This window comes from Mobula birostris, chromosome 10 (genome assembly GCF_030028105.1).
Source record: "Mobula birostris isolate sMobBir1 chromosome 10, sMobBir1.hap1, whole genome shotgun sequence".
Classification (NCBI taxonomy): Eukaryota; Metazoa; Chordata; class Chondrichthyes; order Myliobatiformes; family Myliobatidae; genus Mobula; species Mobula birostris.
In genome coordinates this window covers 49,010,930-49,031,554 of record NC_092379.1, presented here as the reverse complement: position 1 = coordinate 49,031,554, position 20,625 = coordinate 49,010,930, and the positions used below count along the sequence as shown (strand labels likewise).

The 20,625-nt window shown below is 53.0% G+C and overlaps 1 protein-coding gene and 1 pseudogene across 4 annotated transcripts in view; one reads left to right on the top strand and one right to left on the bottom strand.

Moving 5' to 3' along the window:
• The window catches only part of LOC140203987 (ER membrane protein complex subunit 9-like), a 45,485-nt gene extending 42,144 nt beyond the window's left edge, over nt 1–3,341 (bottom strand). The window contains exon 1 of one of the 4 annotated variants that reach the window (XM_072270200.1): nt 3,018–3,341. Coding sequence is in view for 1 of the 4 variants with exons in the window: in XM_072270198.1 (XP_072126299.1) it covers nt 729–736 (8 nt within the window). In the remaining 3 variants the exon portion in view is untranslated. The other 3 variants (XM_072270202.1, XM_072270201.1, XM_072270198.1) reach the window with 3 other exon arrangements.
• Nucleotides 3,342–10,820: 7,479 nt separating this feature from the next.
• LOC140203671 (proteasome activator complex subunit 2-like) overlaps nt 10,821–20,625 on the top strand; it is a 29,734-nt pseudogene continuing 19,929 nt past the window's right edge.

Here is a 20,625-nt window from a genome sequence, read left to right as displayed (position 1 = left end):
CATGACCTCAGCCTTATCCCTACTGGAGACTGCAGTTTCCTCCTCAGATATCATTACTGGATATTCCCATTCCCTTCTATCTCCTCCCATCCTCTTAATCATTCCCCATATCTCTCCCACAGGTGTTGTTCTTCCTATCTTGTCACAAAAGCTCCTCCAACTTGCCCTTTTAGCTTGACGTATAGTTCTCCTCACCACTGCCTGTGCTTTCTTATATTGAACCAAATGCTGCATATTATGGGTTCTTTTAACTAGTCTGAATGCTCTATTTCTGTTTTTTACAGCCTGACAACATTCCTCTGTCCACCATGGTACCAGTTTTCTATTCATCCTATTTTTACTCCTAGGTATAGATCCTTCTGCTGCCATGATAATTGCTGAAGTCACCTGACTGTTTAATTCATCTACATTTCCAGAAATATCAATCTTTGTCAACCCTTCTTCACTCAACTTCTGGAACTTACCCCAATCAGCTTTTCAAACACCCACTTTGGGGTTCCGCCACCTGGTCTTACTTCAACTCTTTCACCCACTGAACACAAAACTGGGTAGTGATCACTGCCTACTGTTGAAGCAGTCCAAACTCCCCAGTTACTAATGCCAGCCAAGGTATTAGACACTAACGTAATATCTAACACTGACTCAGTTCCTGTTGTTATATCTATCCTTGTGCCTCTACCATCATTCATACACACCAAATCCCTTTCTTCCATCAAATCTTCAATTACCTTTCCATTTGGATCTGTAATCTGATCCCCCCATATTGTCCTATGAGCATTGAAATCTGCACACCACACTACTTTATGTCTGTTTTGTCCTTGTATCTTTAATAGGCTGTCCAAATCCAACCTTTTACATGGATTGTAGTAGTTAATTATAACCACTCCCTCCCCTCTCTCCCACACTTCCACCACTATGTATTCCTGATCATCTCCTTTTTCCAGTACCCTATATGGTATACCTTGATTGATTAACATAGCACAACCCCCTCCTCCCCCTAGATTTCTATCTTTCCTTATTATTGTATATCCATATACCACAAAGTCTAAAGTTGGTTTCAACCAAGTTTCCTGAATACACACTACATCCGGTTTTACAACCATTTCTTTAATAAAGTGCTTGAATTCCTGGCTATTGGCCAGTAAGCTCCTTGCATTCCATTGTAAAAGAATCACCATAATTAGTATTAACCAACACATGACACTTCCTGGCTTGACTGATTAGTGAGGTTCTCCCTCACTTCCTCCCATGTCAGTCCTACTAACCCTAAATGGTTTACTGCTGCTTTTACCACCAGCTGAATTTTGTCACTTTTTGACTTTACCTCAGCCGTACTATTAATCACTCCTGCAATGAATGTTACTAGAGCCTTTTTGTCTACATAAATCCTGCCATTTGTTCTTTGTTGCATCTCTCGTATCCCTATTGCTCCCTGTTCATTAGGAACATTATTCTGTTCTCTTGACATTCTTACAGCTTCTGCATAAGTGATCTTTCTTTTCACTCTTATTTCTTGAATTTTAGTCTCCCGTCTCACAACTGCACACCCACTATATGCAACATTATGAGCTCCTCCACAATTGCAGCATTTTGGTTGAACTCCTGTTCCGCACTTTCCATATTCATGATCACCCCCACATCTAGCACATCTCCTCTGCCTTTTACAGTTTTTAGCCACGTGTCCAAACCTTTGACAATTATAGCACCTCAGTGGCTTTGGCACATACACCCTTACTGGGTAACTCATGAAACCCAGGAACACCTTCCTTGGCACTTTCTTCTTCAAATTCAATCCATACTGATTCACTTTCCTTTTTCACTCCCTCCTTTGTTGTTTTCAGTCTTTGAACATTCATTACTTTCCCTCCTTTGATATTCCTCTTTATCTCCTCCATATTTATACTCATTGGTACCCCCATGATCACACCTTTACAACCACTATTTTGTGCTCCCACCCTCCCAGTGTATTCCACCTTGCATTTTCCTATCTCTTTTAGCTTGAGTGCTTTCTCAAGTTGTTCCTCATTCGCACATCTTACCAATAAGTTGCCATCAATAAGGACTTTTGCAAATACTATTTCCCCTACCTTATTTGTCAGAGTTGTTGTTAGCACAAACGGGTTAATTTTCTTCATATGTCCCTGAGCCTTCTCATTAAACCTAATTATGACAACACCTCCTCTCTGAGCTTGTTCATCTTCCTCACTTTCAGAGCTTTCTCCACTATCATTTCTTATTCTTTTATTCCCTTTGTCTTGGTTTTTATTCATCCGACCCCTCACTACCTCCTCATTCCCTTTATTTCTCCCTTCACAATAATCCACCTCTCCCCAGCTGCCTACCTCTGATCCCAAGTCCCTATCCCTCTCCTTCTCCACTTTCTTTCCCTCAACCCCACCTCTTATCTTGTCCGCCATTACCGGACCCACACGACCCCCTCCCAACAATTCCGTTCCTTCCCCACTCTCTTTCCCTCGACAGGTTCCAAAACACACTCACGCATCAGCTTCCAGTCCAACCACTCCTAGCCCAGCCCTCTTAGTCAAGACTTGGTTTTTACTTTCTCTTTGGCCTGCTTACTTTTATTTCTCATTACAATTTACGGTCTATTTTCCGTATCGCACAAAACAACATTGCGCCATGTGTGACGATTCTCATTCTGCACCATGGCGACCCCCACCCAAAGCGCCCTGGAGATCTCTACCCCGTGGGGTCGTCCACAGCACGTTAGAGAACCCCATCTCCTCCGTGACGTGTTCCGTGGGATTCCCGAGATTATCACCCACGACCCTCCCCACTGCAAATTCCCGATCTCCCGCGAGAGTCCTACACTGGACGCCCGCAGCTGCGGCATTCTGAGCTGCGATTGGCTTCACGCCCTATCAGTCTGCACCGTTCTGCCCTCCCATTGGAACAGCTCCCCCCGATGTCAACATTAATTGGCTCGCACACAATATATCCCGCCCTCTGCAAAGGCAACCCGCGCAGTAATTGGCTGTTTTCCCTACGACACGTACCTTCTTTGGCCGATTGGCCTGAGCGGATTGATTGACGGCAGAAGTCCGGCGGCGATTGGACAGAACTGCGAAGGGTTTCTTGTTGCCTGGTCTTTGATTGGTCGGGCAGTCGCAGCAGCAGCCAATCGCGAGAGAGAGGGGGCGGGGCAGGAACGAATTGAGTTGGGGTCCGCACGGGAGGGTTCAGCCGCTTTTTCCTGGATTTCCCGGTGGCTTTCGGTACCCGGTCCCACCGATCTGGAACTTCACCGCTCCACAAAATGGCCGCCTAGCAACCACCGGCGGAGAGAGCGGCCATTTTGATCCCTGTCTTGCTGCAGTACGGCGCCAGCGATTGGCCACATCCGACCGCCCGCCCAGCATTGCGGCTCCGCTGAGTGGTCAGCAGGTACGTCAATCATCCTGCCTGGCGCGTTAACCCCGTCGGAGGAAGATTGCCGCCGCCCATTGGTCAGGACGGCTGCGACGAGCAAACGCTGGCGGAAGGGGTCTCAAATACCGGCTGTCGATTGGTTAGAGAGTGCGGGGAGCAGCCAATGATAAGTGGGTTGGCGGAAAGAGGGACCAATAGAAGATTGGGCGAGTCCCTCCGACATGCGGTCTGGTCTCAGACGGGGAATTAGAATCAAAATTGGCTTTATTATGTCGTGAAATTCATTGTTTTGCAGCAGCAGAGCAGACATAAAAGTTACCATAACATTACAAGAAATAAATATTGCAAAAAAAAAAACTGGACCATTCAGTAACATGATGTGGAAAGAATAGCTCTTAAATAGAGGTTGGGCAAACTTGGATTCGTTTCTCCCAGCCACCAAAGGCACAGAGGCCATCTGATAAAAACTATGAGATCCCTAGGTGGAGGAGATGGCCAGAATCTTTTCCCCCACTTGCAGATATCAAGTACTAAGTTTAGGGTGAGAGGAGAAATGATTTTAACACCCCAGTTAGTTATACACGGAGAAGGGTTGGTATCTGGGGCACGGTGCCAGTGGAAGTGGTGGAATCAGATACAACCAAGAGGCAGGAACCCTGTCAGGGTATACGGTCCTAATGCAGGAAAGTGGCATCAGTGTAGGCCGGTTAACGTGGGCACTGTGGGACCAAGGCCCTGTTTCCGTGCTGGAAGGCTTTGTGACCATGATATAGGAGCAGAATTTGGCCCATCGAGTTGGCTCCACCATTCAATTACGGCTGATCCTTTTTCTCTCCCCCACCTCCTCAGCCCCACTCCCCGTAATCTAGTCAAGAACCGATCAATCTCTGCCTTAAATACACCCAGCGACCTGGCCTGCACAGCTGCATGTGGCTACAAATTCCATATATTCACCACCCTCTGGCTGAAGAAATTTCTCTGCATCTCTGTTTTGAAAGGGCGCCCCCCCCCCCACCATCATGAGGCTGTGTCCTCTTGTCCTAGAATCCCCCACCATGGGAAACATCCTTTCCACATCTACTCTGTAGGTCTTTCAACATTAAAAAGGTTTCAATGAGATGTCCTGTCATCCTTCTAAATTCCAGAGGGTACAGACCCAGAGCTATTAAATCAAAACCTTCACACCATCTTAAAAGTTTCCTCCCCAAGCAGTTAGTCTGATCAACCATTCGAGTTAACCCCCCCCCGCAACCCCTCTCTGTCACTGCATGGTAGCCACTTTAAACCACTGTTTATTATACTGTTTACATTGTAAATATAAGTGGGTCTTTATATATTTATCTGTTTGTTATTTATTTTCAATGTGCTTTCACTTCTGACTTTTTTTTGTTGCATGAAACCTGAATATTGGAAGTCCTAGGCGGAGAGGATGTTTCCTTCAGTTGGGGAGTCTAGCACCAGACAGCAGAGCCTCAGGGTAGAAGATCATCCCTTTTTAACAGAGATCAGCAGGAATTTAAGCAACACACATGGAAGTTGCTGGTGAACGCAGCAGGCCAGGCAGCATCTCTAGGAAGAGGTACAGTCGACGTTTCGGGCCGAGACCCTTCGTCAGGAGGGTGGTGAATCTCTGGAATTCGTGGAGGCTAAGTCACTGGGGGATATTTAAAACGGAGGCGAGTATTTTGTTGATTAATCCGGGAGTCAAAGGTTACGAGGAGAAGACAGGAGAACGGGGTTGAGAGGGATAATAAATCGGCCACGATGGAATGGCAGGGCAGACTCGATGGGCCAAACAGCCTAATTCTGCTGTTATGTCTTCTGGTCTAAAACGCTTTTTATAATCCTGTTTACATTGTAAGTACATGCTGGTGTTTATGCATGTGCAGAAACAGATAAATATCAGCCTGTAGAATATTTAAACATCCTTTAACCTCTAACTTTATGGGCTGTTCTGGTTGCATGTTTTGCTGACACACCACAGCAGATTCCTCATCCACAGAAGCGCAGCTGCTGGTTAAAGTGGATCCCCGGATCCCCGGATCCCCTTTGATCAGCTGCCGGTCAGCATTGAACCCGAGCACCTGGGCCTCTGGAGCTGGCGGGCACCCAGTGAGTGGACTTGAATTCCCAGCCCGGTTGCTGTTCAATGCGGTACGTACTCTGGAACTTCTACGCCCGTGCCCTGTCACCACAGGAACAGCTTCCCCCATCGGGAGCCCGTACACGCACAAAGTTGTGCGGAGGCGTGGTGTCTTCCCGCAGCCACTGCTGGCCGGGGGGTACAGAAGGTCCCCCACCACCAGGCTCAAGGACAGCTACTTGCCCGCAACCACCTGGTTCTTGAACCAATTTGCCCCACCCAAACCCTCCCTCAGCAGTAGGATGCCGCAGACCACCTCTTCCACAACCAGCCACCTCTCTGGTCGGGGGATCTTTTCCCCTGCGGTGAGGGCTCGCTCTTGCACAGCCCTTTCGCAGCGTGCGGAATCATTTCCACATTCCGTGCAGTGTTCATACTGTTTTTCATCTGACCGGAATGATGCCCATGGCTATAAACCTGGCTCAGCTAATCAGCCCTACTCCCCACCTCAGTGTGTGGGTGAAGAATGGAGCCTGGGGGTGGGGGGGAATAAAATGGGAACAAATGAGAACTATTCTGGGCCCAACACGGTGATGCAGTTACAACAAAAACACACCGGCAGTCTGAGGAGATGTGATCATTGATTTATTGAGATACAGTGTGGGGTAGGCCCCCGAATTTAATCCCGGCCGAATCACAGGGCAATTTACAATGTCCTGGATGTTGCCTGGATTGGGGAGCAGGACTTATGAGAATGGGTTAAGTGAGCTCGGCCTTTTCTCCTTGGAGCGACGGAGGATGAGAGGTGAAGTGATAGAGGTGTGTAAGATGATGAGAGGCATTGATCGTGTGGGTAGTCAGAGCCTTTTTCCCAGGTCTGAAATGGTTGCCACAAGAGGACACAGGTTTAAGGTGCTGGGGAGTAGGTACAGAGGAAATGTCAGGGATAAGTTTTTTACTCAGAGAGTGGTGAGTGCGTGGACTGGGCTACTGGCATTGGGTGTGGAGGCGGATATGATAGGGTCTTTTAAGAGACTTTTGGATAGGTACATGGAGCTTAGAAAAATAGAGGGCTATAGGTAAACCGAGTAATTTCTAAGGTAGAGACATGTTCGGCAGAGCTTTGTGGGCCGAAGGGCCTGTATTGTGCTGTAGGTTTTCTATGTTTCTATGTCTAATCAGCCTACCAAATGGTGCAGGTTTGGATTGCGGGAGGAAGCCTGCGCGGTCATGGGGAGAATGTACAGGCAGCGGCGGGAAACGCTGGCAAATTTCTACAGATGTACATGGGGGAGAGCATCTTGACTGGTTACACCAGTCTGGTGTGGAGGCTTCCATGCAAAGAACCGAAAGGGGCTGCAGACCCATGCTGCTGCATCGTGGCCACCAACCTCCCCACCAGGGGCTCCCAAATCTTTGGGAGCCCCCCCAGCTTGGGAAGCCCTGCCTCCCACCACCCAGGACGGTGAGGACCTTTAACGACCTCAAGGCCTCCCACCATCCGGGACGTGGCCTCTTCTCATCACTACCACCAGAGAGGGGGGGACAGGAGCCCGAAAGCACACACTCAACTTCTCCACCTCCACCATCAGAGTTCTGAACACCACTTCACTATTTCGGTCTCTTGTTTCTGCACTAGATATATATATATTTCTCCTTGATGTCTTATGTATGGTACGGCTACAAAAGATCAAGTTTCGGTGCGTGGGCCGATCGGATTCTGGATGGAATCAGGGGCGACTGACTCGACACACACACACAGGGGTCGGAGCCTCGGCTGTTTAGCAGCGGTTCCCAGCCGGCAATCCCCCCCGGTCCGGGAAGGTGAAGCTTTGCCTCCACGCCCTGCGACCCGAAAGGGGATTTCTGTTTAGGAACAGATAGTTGGGCAGCCATGAGGAGCGGAGGGGTGGGTGGGGTTGCTCCCAAAGCTCAGCCCCTGCACCCTCCCCTTTCACCCCTGAACCCCGAGAGACTCGGGCAGTTTAAAAACATTCTTCCCACTTCCGCAATCGGCCTCGGCCTTGGGGACCGTCTCTAAATTGCCGTTTTGCACCCAGATGAAAACGCGCCAACGGAGGGCAGCTAGGCCGTTCAGCCCCTCTCCCTCGTTCTGTCAGCCATCCGGTTCCTGAACCAACCTGCACACAAACCCCATCAGTAGCAGCAACACCATGAACACTCGGCTCCACAGCAAAGCCCTGCTGGAGGGTCTCGGCCTGAGACGCCGACTGTTTACCCTTTCCCATAGATGCTGCCCGGCCTGCTGAGTTCCTCCAGCGTTTGGTTGCTCCCAGCACCGTTCACAAGAAGTTACAGTATTCACGAATTATACATGATCTTGATAACAAAGAGCACAAATATAATTATTTAAAAATGTTCATTCTGTGGTGCTGCAAACGAGGGGAAATCTGCAGATGCTGGAAGTCTGAGCCCCACACACAAAATGACTGGAGGAACTCAGCAGGTCAGGCAGCCTCTATGGAAATGAGTAGAGTCGACGTTTTGGGCCGAGACCCTTCATCAAGAACCACAGTAAAGAGCTGGGAAGTTGATTGGTGAAAGAGATAAAGGGCTGGAGATGGGGGAATCTGACAGGAGAGGACAGAAGACCATGGAGGAACACCAGAGGGAGAAGGAGATGGGGTGAGAGGGAAATGGTGTGAGTAAAGTTTTCATTGCACCAGTGCAGATGACAAGAAGCTGGACTTCTCCCTTGCCCAGGGACAGCGTGGAGATGCAGAGCAGATGCTGGAGATCTTGAGCACCAGCACAAAGTGCTGGAGGAACTCAAGCATGTCAGCATCTATGGAGGGAAATGAACAGTTGCTGTTTCAGGCCAAGACCTTCACTGGGATTGGAAACAAAGGGAGGCAGAAGCCAGAATGAAAGGGAAGGGGGAGGAGCGGAAGCTGTGGGTCCAGCTGAGACGGGGGCAGGTAGGGAATGATGTGAGAAGCTGGGAGGTTGCGCAGTAACTAAAATGCTCCCACGCACGTGGCCTTCTTTGTCATGCAGCTGAAATGTTCCTTTATTTGAAATGCTGCGCAGTTTTCAGGCTGTGTGAGAGTTCCCTGTTCAGAGCGGTTGGTCCACACGTCTGTGAAGAGGGGATGTATGAATGAGGAAAAAGGGCCAATGAGAAAGGTATCTGACGGTGGGCAACTGTGGACCATTGAACAAAGGGGAGAAGGTGGGGAACCAGAGGGAGGTGAGGGAGGAGAGGAGAGAAAATAAGAAGTGTGGGTGTGAGAACACACAGGCGTAAGAGGAGCTAAGTTTCCTTTTGTTCCTGTGTAGCCTGGGTCTAGCAGACTCCTGCAGATGTACGGTGGTGAGCGTTCCAACAGACTGGTGTGGGAGCCCCAATGCACAGGATCCAAAAGAGGCTGCAGAGGGTTGGCAACTCAGCCAGTTGTATCGTGGGCACAAGCCTCCCCACCCTCATTGAGGACCCTCACCACCTGGGACAGGACATTATAAGCACTAACATCAGGATCGAGGTTCGTGACCCACACTGCAAAGTCTTAGGAGTGGCCTCTTCCCCTCTGCCATCATAACGGTCCGTGAGCCCACCAACTCTATGGCGCTGACCTTCGGAGTGATTTATTTATCAATATTGTGGCTCGGTGCAGACGGGGGGAGCGTAGAGGGATGTTGTAGGTTGCACTGATAGGATGCAGAGGTTGGGCTGAGAAGTGGCAGCTTTCGATAAAGGAGAAGTGTGAAGTGATTCACTTTGGAAGACCGAGAAACAGGAATCTTCGCGGTGTGGAGGAACAGGGAGATTTTGGGGTCCCTGAAAGTTGCCCTGGGAGTTGATAGGAAGGTTGAGAAGGATTTGGCCTTAATTTGTCAGGGGAATGAGCTCAAGAGGTCATGAGGTAATGTCCTTAGACCACACTTGGAGCTCTGGGCACCTTGTCGTAGGGAGGATGTGGAAGCTGTAGGGAGAGAGCAGAGGGCATTCACCAGGAAGATACCAGGGTTAGAGAGCATGTCTTGCATCTGGGCCGTGTGAACTGGAGCTTTTCCTTGTGGAGCTAAAGGAGGGTGAGAGGTGCGGCGTTCGAGATGATGGGAGGCTTGGATCGAGTGGACGGCCAGAGTTTCTTCCCAGAATGGAAACGGGCATAACTTTAAGGTGTTGGGAGGAAAGTGTGTGTGTGTGTGTGTGTGTGTGTGTGGGTGGGGCGGGGGGATGTCAGAAGTGTTCTTATTAAGCAGAGTGATGTGTATGTGTACACCAGGGGTGGTGGTACAGGCAGATACATTAGGGATGTTTAAGAGATTAGGGAGGTACATGGATGATGGAAGACTGGAGGGCTATGTGGGAGAGAAGGGTTAGATTGTTCTTGGAGTGTCGAAGGGCCCGTACTGTACTGTTTATAGTATTTTAAAGGGCCGAAGGGCCTGTTATAGTATTTTTGTCTTGCTGCCACAAAACAACAAAATTGCATGCCATTTATTAAATAATAATCGTGATTCTGAACCTCACGCCTCAGATCTCCTGGCACATGGTCTGGAACCGTGTCTGTGCAGAACACGTTCGACCCGCGACCCGTGCTTGTCTGCCTGGGTGGCCCGACGTGTCTTCCCCCCACCCTCCGACCCTCCAGAGGGGCCTGGGCTTTCCGTCCAGGGGAAGGGAGACCCGGGGATCCATAGATGCTGCCCGGCATCCTTCAGCTTTCTGTCTGTGTGAAGGTTTCTAGCGCCCGCAGGGTCTGCTTTGCCCCCAGTGTTTGGGGAGCGGGTCGGGGGGCGGGGGCTGCGGGGGGCGGGGGGTGTGGAGGGCCGGGGGGCCGGGGGCTGCGGGGGGCCGGGGGGCCGGGGGTGTGGAGGGCCGGGGGGCCGGGGGTGTGGAGGGCCGGGGGGCCGGGGGTGTGGAGGGCCGGGGCTGCGGGGGGCCGGGGGCGGGGGTGTGGAGGGCCGGGGGGCCGGGGGTGTGGAGGGCCGGGGGCTGCGGGGGGCCGGGGGGCCGGGGGTGTGGAGGGCCGGGGGGCCGGGGGTGTGGAGGGCCGGGGGGCCGGGGGGCCGGGGGGCCGGGGGTGTGGAGGGCCGGGGGGCTGCGGGGTGCCGGGGGCCGGGGGTGTGGAGGGCCGGGGGCCGGGGCTGCGGGGGGCCGGGGGCTGCGGAGGGCCGGGGGGCCGGGGGCTGCGGGGGGCCGGGGGGCTGCCGGGGGCCGGGGGCTGCGGAGGGCCGGGGGGCCGGGGGTGTGGAGGGCCGGGGGGCCGGGGGTGTGGAGGGCCGGGGGGCCGGGGGTGTGGAGGGCCGGGGCCGGGGGTGTGGAGGGCCGGGGGGCCGGGGGTGTGGAGGGCCGGGGCCGGGGGTGTGGAGGGCCGGGGGGCCGGGGGTGTGGAGGGCCGGGGGCCGGGGGCTCCCGCCAGCCCCCGGCTCCTCACGCCGACCGAGCCGCGCGGTTGAGGGACGCTCCCCAGCACCGAGGCTGGGACCGAGCGAGCGAGCGAGCGGCGGCTTCCGAGGGTAGGAGGGGCCCGGCGATGGAAAGTGAAAGAGATTCTGTGCCGGGAAGGGGTTTTTTCCTGCAGTCGGTCGGCTAGGCGCTCGGAGTCGGAGTCGGAGTCGCAGCGGGCGTTCGGACAGACGCGGGGGGAATCGAACCATGGCCGCGGTGCTCGAGGTCAAACAGACGGTGCAAGCCAAGGCGAGTGTATGCGGCGGGGCGGGACGGGACGGTGATGGGCTGGGAGAGTCGCGGGGGACGGTATGGGGTTACGGGCAGGAAGCGCCGTGGGGTAGGTAGAGGGTGAGAGTAATGGGGGGATCTGAGAGGGAGGAGGGTTAGAGTGAGGCTGAGGGAGAGCGAGGAGGCTGAGGCTGAGGGAGAGGGAGGAGGGTGAGGCTGAGGGAGAGGGAGGAGGGTGAGGCTGAGGGAGAGGGAGGAGGGTGAGGCTGAGGGAGAGCGAGGAGGGTTAGGGGGAGGCTGAGGGAGAGGGAGGAGGGTGAGGCTGAGGGGGAGCGAGGAGGCTGAGGGAGAGCGAGGAGGGTTAAGAGTGCGAGGGAAATGGGTATTAAACACATGAGGGCTTGAGAGAGGGTAAAGGGGGAAAGAAAAGCAGGTGGGATGATAACCCCATTTGGACCTACTGCACTGGGATGGGGAAGGCCATTCAGCCTATTGCTGATAGGACAATTCGGGGGGGGGGGGTGGTCAGCAGGTCGACGTTTCGGACCTAGACCCTCGTCAGGAGACGGCCCAAAACGTTGACTGTTTATTTCCCTCCACAGACGCTGCCCAACCTGCTGAGTTCCCCCAGTATTTTATACGTGGTTTTTGCAGAATCCCTTGGTTTCGTTTTGGGGGGGGGGGTGGAGTGTGTTCACATGGTGGAGGAGTCCAGAGAGTGAGGGGAATTTCAGATGGAGGAAGGGGTTGGGAGTTGAGAGGAGCCCTATGGAACCGGGTGGGGGGTGGGGGATTGTGTTGTGTGTTCTCCTGGAGGCGGGGAGGAACTCCTGGGCCTCTCCCACCTGGTGGGGAGTGGGCAGGAATTCTCACTTTCCCTCCCACCACCCGGTCCGATGGGCATGAGTGCGAAGGGTGGGGTGTGTGAGGCAGGACCATCACCCTGATCTGTGTTTAGGTGCCTGTAGGCCTCGGTTGGCAACGAGCCAAGCTCTCTGCATGAAACAAAAACCAAACTGTGGCTGCCCCAGCCTGAGGACATTGGCTCCCTCTTCCTCCTTCCCCAGTCCCACTGGGGCTTGGGAACCCAGCCCACACCCAGCTGGATCTGGGCTCAGGACCAGCCCCACGTTTTCTCAACTCAACCTGGGAGGCTGAGACTCTGGCGACCCTGTGGGAGAGCCTGCAGACACATTGCCCCCTTCCCTGCCACACCCCCCCCCCCCCACCACACCTTGCTGGAGCAGTGGCCCGGAGTGGCCTGTGCCTCGTCTCCCCAGCACTCTTTGGGCTCTGCTTCCCATCTCTGCCTTTGAAGAGGAGTGTGGAGAGAACCAGTCCCTCTCCTCTGCCATCCCAGACCCAGGGAGTGTGGAGGTGCACAGGGGAGAGATCCAGTCCCTCTCCTCTGCCATCCCAGACCCAGGGAGTGTGGAGGTGCACAGGGGAGAGATCCAGTCCCTCTCCTCTGCCATCCCAGACCCTCTCCTCTGCCATCCCAGACCCAGGGAGTGTGAAGATGCACAGGGGGAGAGAACCAGTCCCTCTTCTCTACCATCCCAGACCCAGGGAGTGTGGAGATGCACGGGGGTGGGGGGAGAGATCCAGTCCCTCTCCTCTGCCATCCCAGACTCAGGGAGTGTGGAGATGCACAGGGGAGAGATCCAGTCCCTCTCCTCTGCCATCCCAGACCCAGGGAGTGTGTAGATGCACAGGGGAGAGATCCAGTCCCTCTCCTCTGCCATCCCAGACCCAGGGAGTGTGAAGATGCACAGGGGGAGAGAACCAGTCCCTCTTCTCTACCATCCCAGACCCAGGGAGTGTGGAGATGCACGGGGGTGGGTGGGAGAGATCCAGTCCCTCTTCTCTACCACCCTAGACCCAGAGAGTGTGGACCCTCAGGCAGTACCCAAAATCCGGAGCCCGTTTCCCCCCCCCCACCACCACACCTGGGACGTGGCCAGGGCATGTTCGTGTCCTGGCCCCAATAGTTTTACCGGTCTTGGACGCAGGAAGGCAGCTCTGCTCCTGAAACCTGCTCAGTCGTTAATACAGTGGCCTCATCCTCTCCTCTGTAGCAGCCCCCAGCTTTCCAAATCTTTGAAACGTGCTACCTTTGTCCTTTTAGAATGATGTGGCCTCCACCCCCACCCCCGGGTACAGAGGACTCCTTAGATTCATCACCATCCATGGGAGAAATTCCTGCACTCCTCTGTGTTAAATGACCCTACCCTCTTCTGAGACTCTCTCACTGGGGAACATCACTGCGTCTCCCCTGTAGCACCCACCTTGCCCAAAGCACCCCAGGGATATGAGGGTGTTTAATGCCTCTGGCTTTGTACTGGATGCAGCTCAGAATGACGAGGAAGAGGGGTCTATTGAAACATACCAAGACTGAAAGCCCGAGATAGAGTGGACGTTTCCACCAGCAGGAGGGTCTGGGGGCACATCCGCAGTATAAAGGGGTGACCCTTTGGAATAGAGATGGGGAGGGGGGTTTCTTCAGCTGTAGGGTGGTGAGTCACTGGAATTTGTTGACACGGAGATTGATCGGCAAGCAGAGTTAAGGGTTACAGTGGAGAAGGCTGGGGGGAACGGGGTCGAGGAAAGGAAACCGACCACGATTGAATGGTGGGGCAGACTCAATGGCCCGATTCTGCTCCTGTGTGCAGCGGCCATGTGCACCTGTACTGGGCATGAATCTTGTCACATGACTATGTCACCTGCTCGTCGATAATTCGGCCCTGTGGTGTCGGTCGGGTGACGGGGTCATGTGACCATGTTTACACTAAGCACTGGTGAGTGGGGTCAGAGCTGGTTCCAAGGTCAGTGACCGGGCCTGGGGTTGAGTGACCGCAGAAGGCTAGTCTAAACGGCTCAATAAGTGGGTTTGTCATTGTCATGTGTACTGAGGTACAGTGAAACACCACCCCTACAGATGGTTTCACCGAGGCAGTACGGGGAAAAGCAACATCAGAATGCAGGATAAAGTGTTACAGTTACAGAGAGAGTGCAGTGCAGGCAGACAGCAAGGCATGAGGGCCACAACCAGGAAGAGTGAGGGATCGAGGGTCCACCTTGTCATGCAAGAGGTCCGTTCAGTAGTTTTACAACGGCTTGTCCCTGAGCCTGGTGGTGCACCCTGTCTTCTGCCCGATGGGAGAGGGGAGGAACGTGAATGTCCGGGGTGGGCCTGGCCTGTGATCAAGCTGCCTGCGAAACGTGTATTCCGAGCCCGTGGAGGAGGCGAGGCTGGTTCCTCTGAGGTGCTGAGATGTGACGGCTCTCTGCTGTCGTGGCGGAGCAGTTGCCAACCGAGCTGTGATACGTTCACACAAGATGCTTTCTGTGGTGAATCGATTTAAAAAAAACACACACAAATTGATGGAGCCAACAGGGTCATGTTGAATCTTTTGACCAGGGGTTCCCAACCCTTTTTATGCCATGGACCCCTGCTGTTAACTGAGGGGTCCGTGGACCCCTGTTCTGGTGAGCTTTCTTGGTCCAGTTCTGTCTGTGGTCAGATCAGGACAGGCTTTGGTGATGATCAGTCCTCGGCACCGTTGATGTAAGTGGCAGAGGGGTGTTGGTGCTCTGTGCTATCAAACTGCAGTTTCACTGTGAATGAAGTTTCGGTGTAGTCTCACCAGCTGAGAGTGTAAAAATGAATAAATTCACTGGCTTTGACTGGCCTCCTATTGCAGTCACTTTTAATAAATGGCCCGTTATTTCAAACACCAGCTCTGTGTGGCTTTTCCATTTGCCCCTATACACCAATGACCTGGATTGTTAAAAACCCATCTAGTTCTTGGACATCCCCCGTCCTTACTCAGTCTGGGCCGATGCCTAACTCCAGACATCTTCCGTCCTTATTCAGTCTGGGCTGATACATATCTCCAGACATTCTCCTGTCCTTACTCAGTCTGGACCGATGCCTAACTCCAGACATCCCCCATCCTTATTCAGTCTGGGCCAGTACATAACTCCAGATATCCCCCTGTCCTTAGAGACTGACTTTTCACCATCCTGGTGGTTCAGTGGGGTGGGTGGAGGAAGGTAAGCCCAAGATGGACAATAGCCGCCACCCCAGAGAGGTGGTGAGCAGAGCTCCCTTCTGAATGCAGAGGGCAGCGTGAAGGGGGAAGAGGGTTGGAGAGGAACATTTTCAGAGGTGGGCACTCCCTGATGGGGAGTGGAGGTGGAGACCCTCACGTCATCTCAACAGCATGTGGACGAGCACTCAAATTGTCAGGAGCTGAGGGCTAGGAATGAGATCGGTGTAGCTGGGTCCTCGAGGGCCAGCACAAACTCAGTGGGCCGAATGGCCTGTTTCTGCGCTGTGTGACTCTGTGACTTTAACAGTTGAGGTGGTGTTCTGTGGAAGGACTGCGTGGGGCTTCGCCTGTGTTTGTACATGACCCACAGAGCATGACGGTGCTGTAACGCTTCTGATTTCATCTTCCTCAGGTGGAGAGCTTCCGCGGGCAAATCTGCAATGATGTAAGTAAAACATGTGAGTCAGTGAGTGAGAGAGACTGAGTGTGTGACCGCACAAGAGAGAGAGAGAGAGAGACTGTGAGTCAGTGAGTGAGAGAGACTGAGTGTGTGACCGCACGAGAGAGAGACAGAGAGAGAGAGAGAGAGCGAGCGAGCGTGGGGGGGGAGACTGCACGAGAGAGAGAGAGAGAGAGCGATGGGAGAGAGACTGTGAGTCAGTGAGTGAGAGAGACTGAGTGTGTGACCGCACGAGAGAGAGAGAGAGACTGTGAGTCAGTGAGAGAGAGAGACTGAGTGTGTGACCGCACGAGAGAGAGAGAGAGAGCGAGCGCACGAGCGAGCGTGGGGGGGGAGACTGCACGAGAGAGAGAGCAGGGGAGAGACTGCATGAGAGAGAGACTGTGAGTCAGTGAGTGAGAGAGACTGAGTGTGTGACCGCACGAGAGAGAGAGAGAGAGAGAGAGAGAGAGCGAGTGAGCGTGGGGGGGGGGGGGGAGACTGCAGGAGAGAGAGAGACTGGGCGTGCGCGCGAGGGAGAGGGAGGCTGCGTGCGTGAGAGAGAGGACAATGAATTCTCCATTACTCCCTCTTGGTCTAATTTGTTTCTGTATGTTCAGATATGTGTCTGTGCTGTGTGTGTGAGAGTGAGAGATAGCACTGACGAAATCATGTCTGTGAAACCATACATGTCTGAACACTGTGTGTGTACTCAATCATGTACATCTACACGTTGTGTTTATATGTGTGTACACGCGGCATTTGTGAATCTGTGTAACGTGTGTGCCCACAGACATTCTGTGTGGCTCTTTGTATGCTGGGTGGCCATGTGCACGGTGTGTGGGTGAGGGTTAGTGTCCAGTTCACAGGGACGGTGAGGTGTAGGCAAGGAGCATCGTGGACAGGTAGGTGGATAGGGACAACACACACAGGTACAGCGCTATCATGGACAGGTAGGTAGGGACAACACACACAGGTAGAGCACTATCGTGGGCAGGTAGGTAAATAGGGACAACACACACAGGTACAGCACTATCGTGGACAGGTAGGTAGATAGAGACAACACACACAGGTAGAGCACTATCGTGGACAGGTAGGTAGGGACAACACACAGGTAGAGCACTATCGTGGGCAGGTAGGTAGATAGGGACAACACACACAGGTACAGCACTATCATGGACAGGTAGATAGGGACAACGCACACAGGTAGAGCACTATCGTGGACAGGTAGGTAGGGACAACACATAGGTACAGCACTATCGTGGACAGTTAGGTAGGTAGGGACAACACACACAGGTACAGCACTATCATGGACAGGTAGGTAGATAGGGACAACACACACAGGTACAGCACTATCGTGGACAGGTAGGTGGATAGGGGCAACACACAGGTAGAGCACTATCGTGGACAGGTAGGTAGATAGGGGCAACAGACACAGGTAGAGCACTATCGTGGACAGGTAGATAGGGACAACACACACAGGTACCGCACTATCGTGGACAGGTAGATAGGGGCAACACACAGGTAGAGCGCTATCATGGACAGGTAGGTAGATAGGGACAACACACACAGGTACAGCACTATCGTGGACAGGTAGATAGGGACAACACACACAGGTACAGCACTATCGTGGACAGGTAGGTGGATAGGGGCAACACACAGGTAGAGCGCTATCGTGGACAGGTAGGTAGATAGGGACAACACAGGTAGAGCACTATCGTGGACAGGTAGATAGGGACAACACACAGGTAGAGCAGTATCGTGGACAGGTAGGTAGATAGGGACAACACACACAGGTACAGCACTATCGTGGACAGGTAGGTAGATAGGGACAACACACACAGGTAGAGCACTATCGTGGACAGGTAGGTAGATAGGGACAACACACACAGGTACAGCACTATTGTGGATAGGTAGATAGGGACAACACACACAGGTACAGCACTATCGTGGACAGGTAGATAGGGACAACACACACAGGTACAGCACTATCGTGGACAGGTAGATAGGGGCAACACACAGGTAGAGCGCTATCATGGACAGGTAGGTAGGGACAACACACACAGGTACAGCGCTATCATGGACAGGTAGGTAGGGACAACACACACAGGTACAGCACTATCGTGGACAGGTAGGTAGATAGGGACAACACACACAGGTACAGCACTATCATGGACAGGTAGGTAGGGACAACACACACAGGTACAGCACTATCGTGGACAGGTAGGTAGGGACAACACACACGATGTACAGTTTACATAAATTGTACTTGAGAGTCTCCATTAAATAACTGTAAAGCACAAAATGTAGACAATTATAGACAAGTGCACGGGGCATCTGTGTGTGCATGTGTTGAGACCTTGTCTGTGTTTTATGTCGTATTGCTTGGCACAGTTGGAATGTGTTTGTGGGTGCGTTTGGTTGTGCCCGTACGTCTGAGTGTGTCAGGACCAGAGTTGGGCCTTTCAACCCATCGAGTCTGCTCTGTCGTTTCATCATGACCGATTTAATTTCCCTCTGAACCCCATTCTCCTGCCTCCCCATAACCTTTGTCACCCTGACTAATCAAAATCCAGTCAACCTCCACTTTATGTGCACACAATGACTTGGCCTCCACAACCGTCTGTGGCAAAAATATTCTACACTTTCACCACTCTTGGGCTCAAGAATTTCCTCCTCACCTGTGTTTCTTAAGGGACGTCCCTGTATTCTGAGACTGCACCCTCTGGTCCTGGACTCGCCCAGTATTGGAAACATCCTCTCCACATTCACTCTGTCTAGGCCGTTCAGCATTCGATAAGTTTCAATGAGATTCCCCGTCATTCTTCCAAACTCCGGCGAGAACCGGGACCAGACCTCAGACGCTCCACATGTTAACCCTTTCATCAGTGGCATCATTCTTCTTAACCACCACTGGACCCCCTCCAATGCCGTCACACACTTTCTTAGAAAGGGGGCCCAAATCTGCTCACCATACACCAAGTCTGACCAATGCCGTACAAAGCCTTGGCGTCACACCCGTTATACCCTGGTCCTGTCGAATCATTGCATTTACCTTCCTTACCTCTAACTCGATCTGCAAATTAGCCTTTAGGGAATTCTACACTAGGGTCTGGGGTTCTCTTGCGAGCGTCTGCGTGCGTGCGTGTGTGTGTGTGTGTGTGTGCGAGCGTCTGCGTGCATGCATGTGTGTGTGTGTGTGTGCGTCTGCGTGCGTGTGTGTGTGTGTCCCTGTTCCTGTGGATGAACGAAGGATGGCTTTCAGCAGTGAACGCCTGTGCTCTCTGGCTGGGTTAGTGATGGACCGGGCATTGAGGTTGGCACTGATACTGTTAATCCCCTTTTCTCTCTCCACAGGCCATCCTGCTCATCTCCAGCCACCTACCCAACAAGCTAGTGGAGCTGGACAACTTACTCCGGGTAACTGCACTGCCTCCCAACATCCCAGGTCCCTTCCCTGGGTCTGGCACAGGAGGGGCAGGCTCCCAGAAAGCCCCGGCCCGCGCCCGGTGGCTGGGACGCACCGAGTAGGAGCAGGAGGGGGCCACTGGGTCCCTCCCACCTGCTCATTCGCTCTACCTGACGGCAGCCGAGCTGAGTGTGATGCCCAGTCTCGCAGTCAGTCGTCCCTCTCCCCAGCGACGTTTCACCCCACCAATATGGAGAATCTGCCTCTCTCGGTCTCGGAATCAGTCCCAAACTCTGCTTCCTTTCAGGAAGATGTGTGAGAGAGAAAATCTCCCCTTGTCTCTACCGTAAATAAGCAATTCTGTTTTTCTTTTAAATGGGTGAAATATGATTTACAGCCTCAACTTAACTGGAAAAGCAGGAAATGCTGGAACTTTGGTGCGGCCCATTGTGCCCGCTTCATTGGGCACCTCTGCTTCAAGTGGGACTTCCCACTGGCCAAACCTTTTAATTCCGATTCCCATTCCCGTTCTGACAGGTCAGTCCGTGGCCTCTTGTGCAAAGATGAGGCCACCCTCAGGGTGGAGGAATGACACCTTGCCTGCAAAGTGATGGCATGAATATCGATTTCTCCTTCCAGTGAAAATAAATTCGCCCCCACCCCTTCCTCTATTCCGCACTCTGACTTTTTAACCTCCTGTTACCTGCCTGTCATTTCATCTGGGTCCCCCTCCTTTCCTTTCTGCTATGGTCCACACTTCTCAGCTCTCAGATTCCTTCTTCTCCAGCCTTTGATCTTTCCCAGTCCCGATACAGGGTCTCAGCCCGAAACGTCGACTGCCTATTCATTTCCACAGATGCTGCCTGACCTGCTGAGTTCCTTTCCTCCAGCATGTTGTGTGCGTTGCTTTGGATTTTGGATTTTGGATTTCCAGCATCTGCAGACTTTCTGAAATGCTGGAATCATTCAGTGGTTCAGGCAGCGTCTAGAGGCGAAGCAAGAATGAATATTTCATGTCTGGCACATTTCTTCAGGAGGGCAAAACACAAAAGTTAGTTTGATGTTGTTGGGAGGTTGGGGACGATGAGAAGGATGAAGTGAGCTATCCGTGATCAAGTAAAGTCGGGGTTGTCTTTGGGGAAAGTTCCACTAGATGGGCGAGCAAAGGGGAGACGAATGCTGGGCAGGCATGGAGGGGAGAGGAATGGAACGGGATTCACAGCAGAAATCAGCAGTTCTGATGCAGACACAGAGAAAGAAACTGCGAGTGATGTGAAGCTGGAGAATTCGACGTTGATAAACACAATATTCTGGAGATCTGGAGCAACACATCCGGACTGTTGGGGGATCTCAGCAGGTCAGGCAGCAGTTGGCGTTTTCGGCCCAGACTCTTAATTTGATGTTGAGCCTGGAAGGCTGTAATTCATCCCGAGGGAAGATGAGGTGCTGTCCCCTGCGGTCACGCTGGACCTCATTGTAACAGTGCAGGAGAGAGGGCAGATGTGGGTGTGGAATGGAGAATTGGTCGCCTGGGTGTAACTGGGGGAGATGCGTGGCTTGTTTGACTGGAACGGGCCTATTACCACGCCGTCCCTCTAA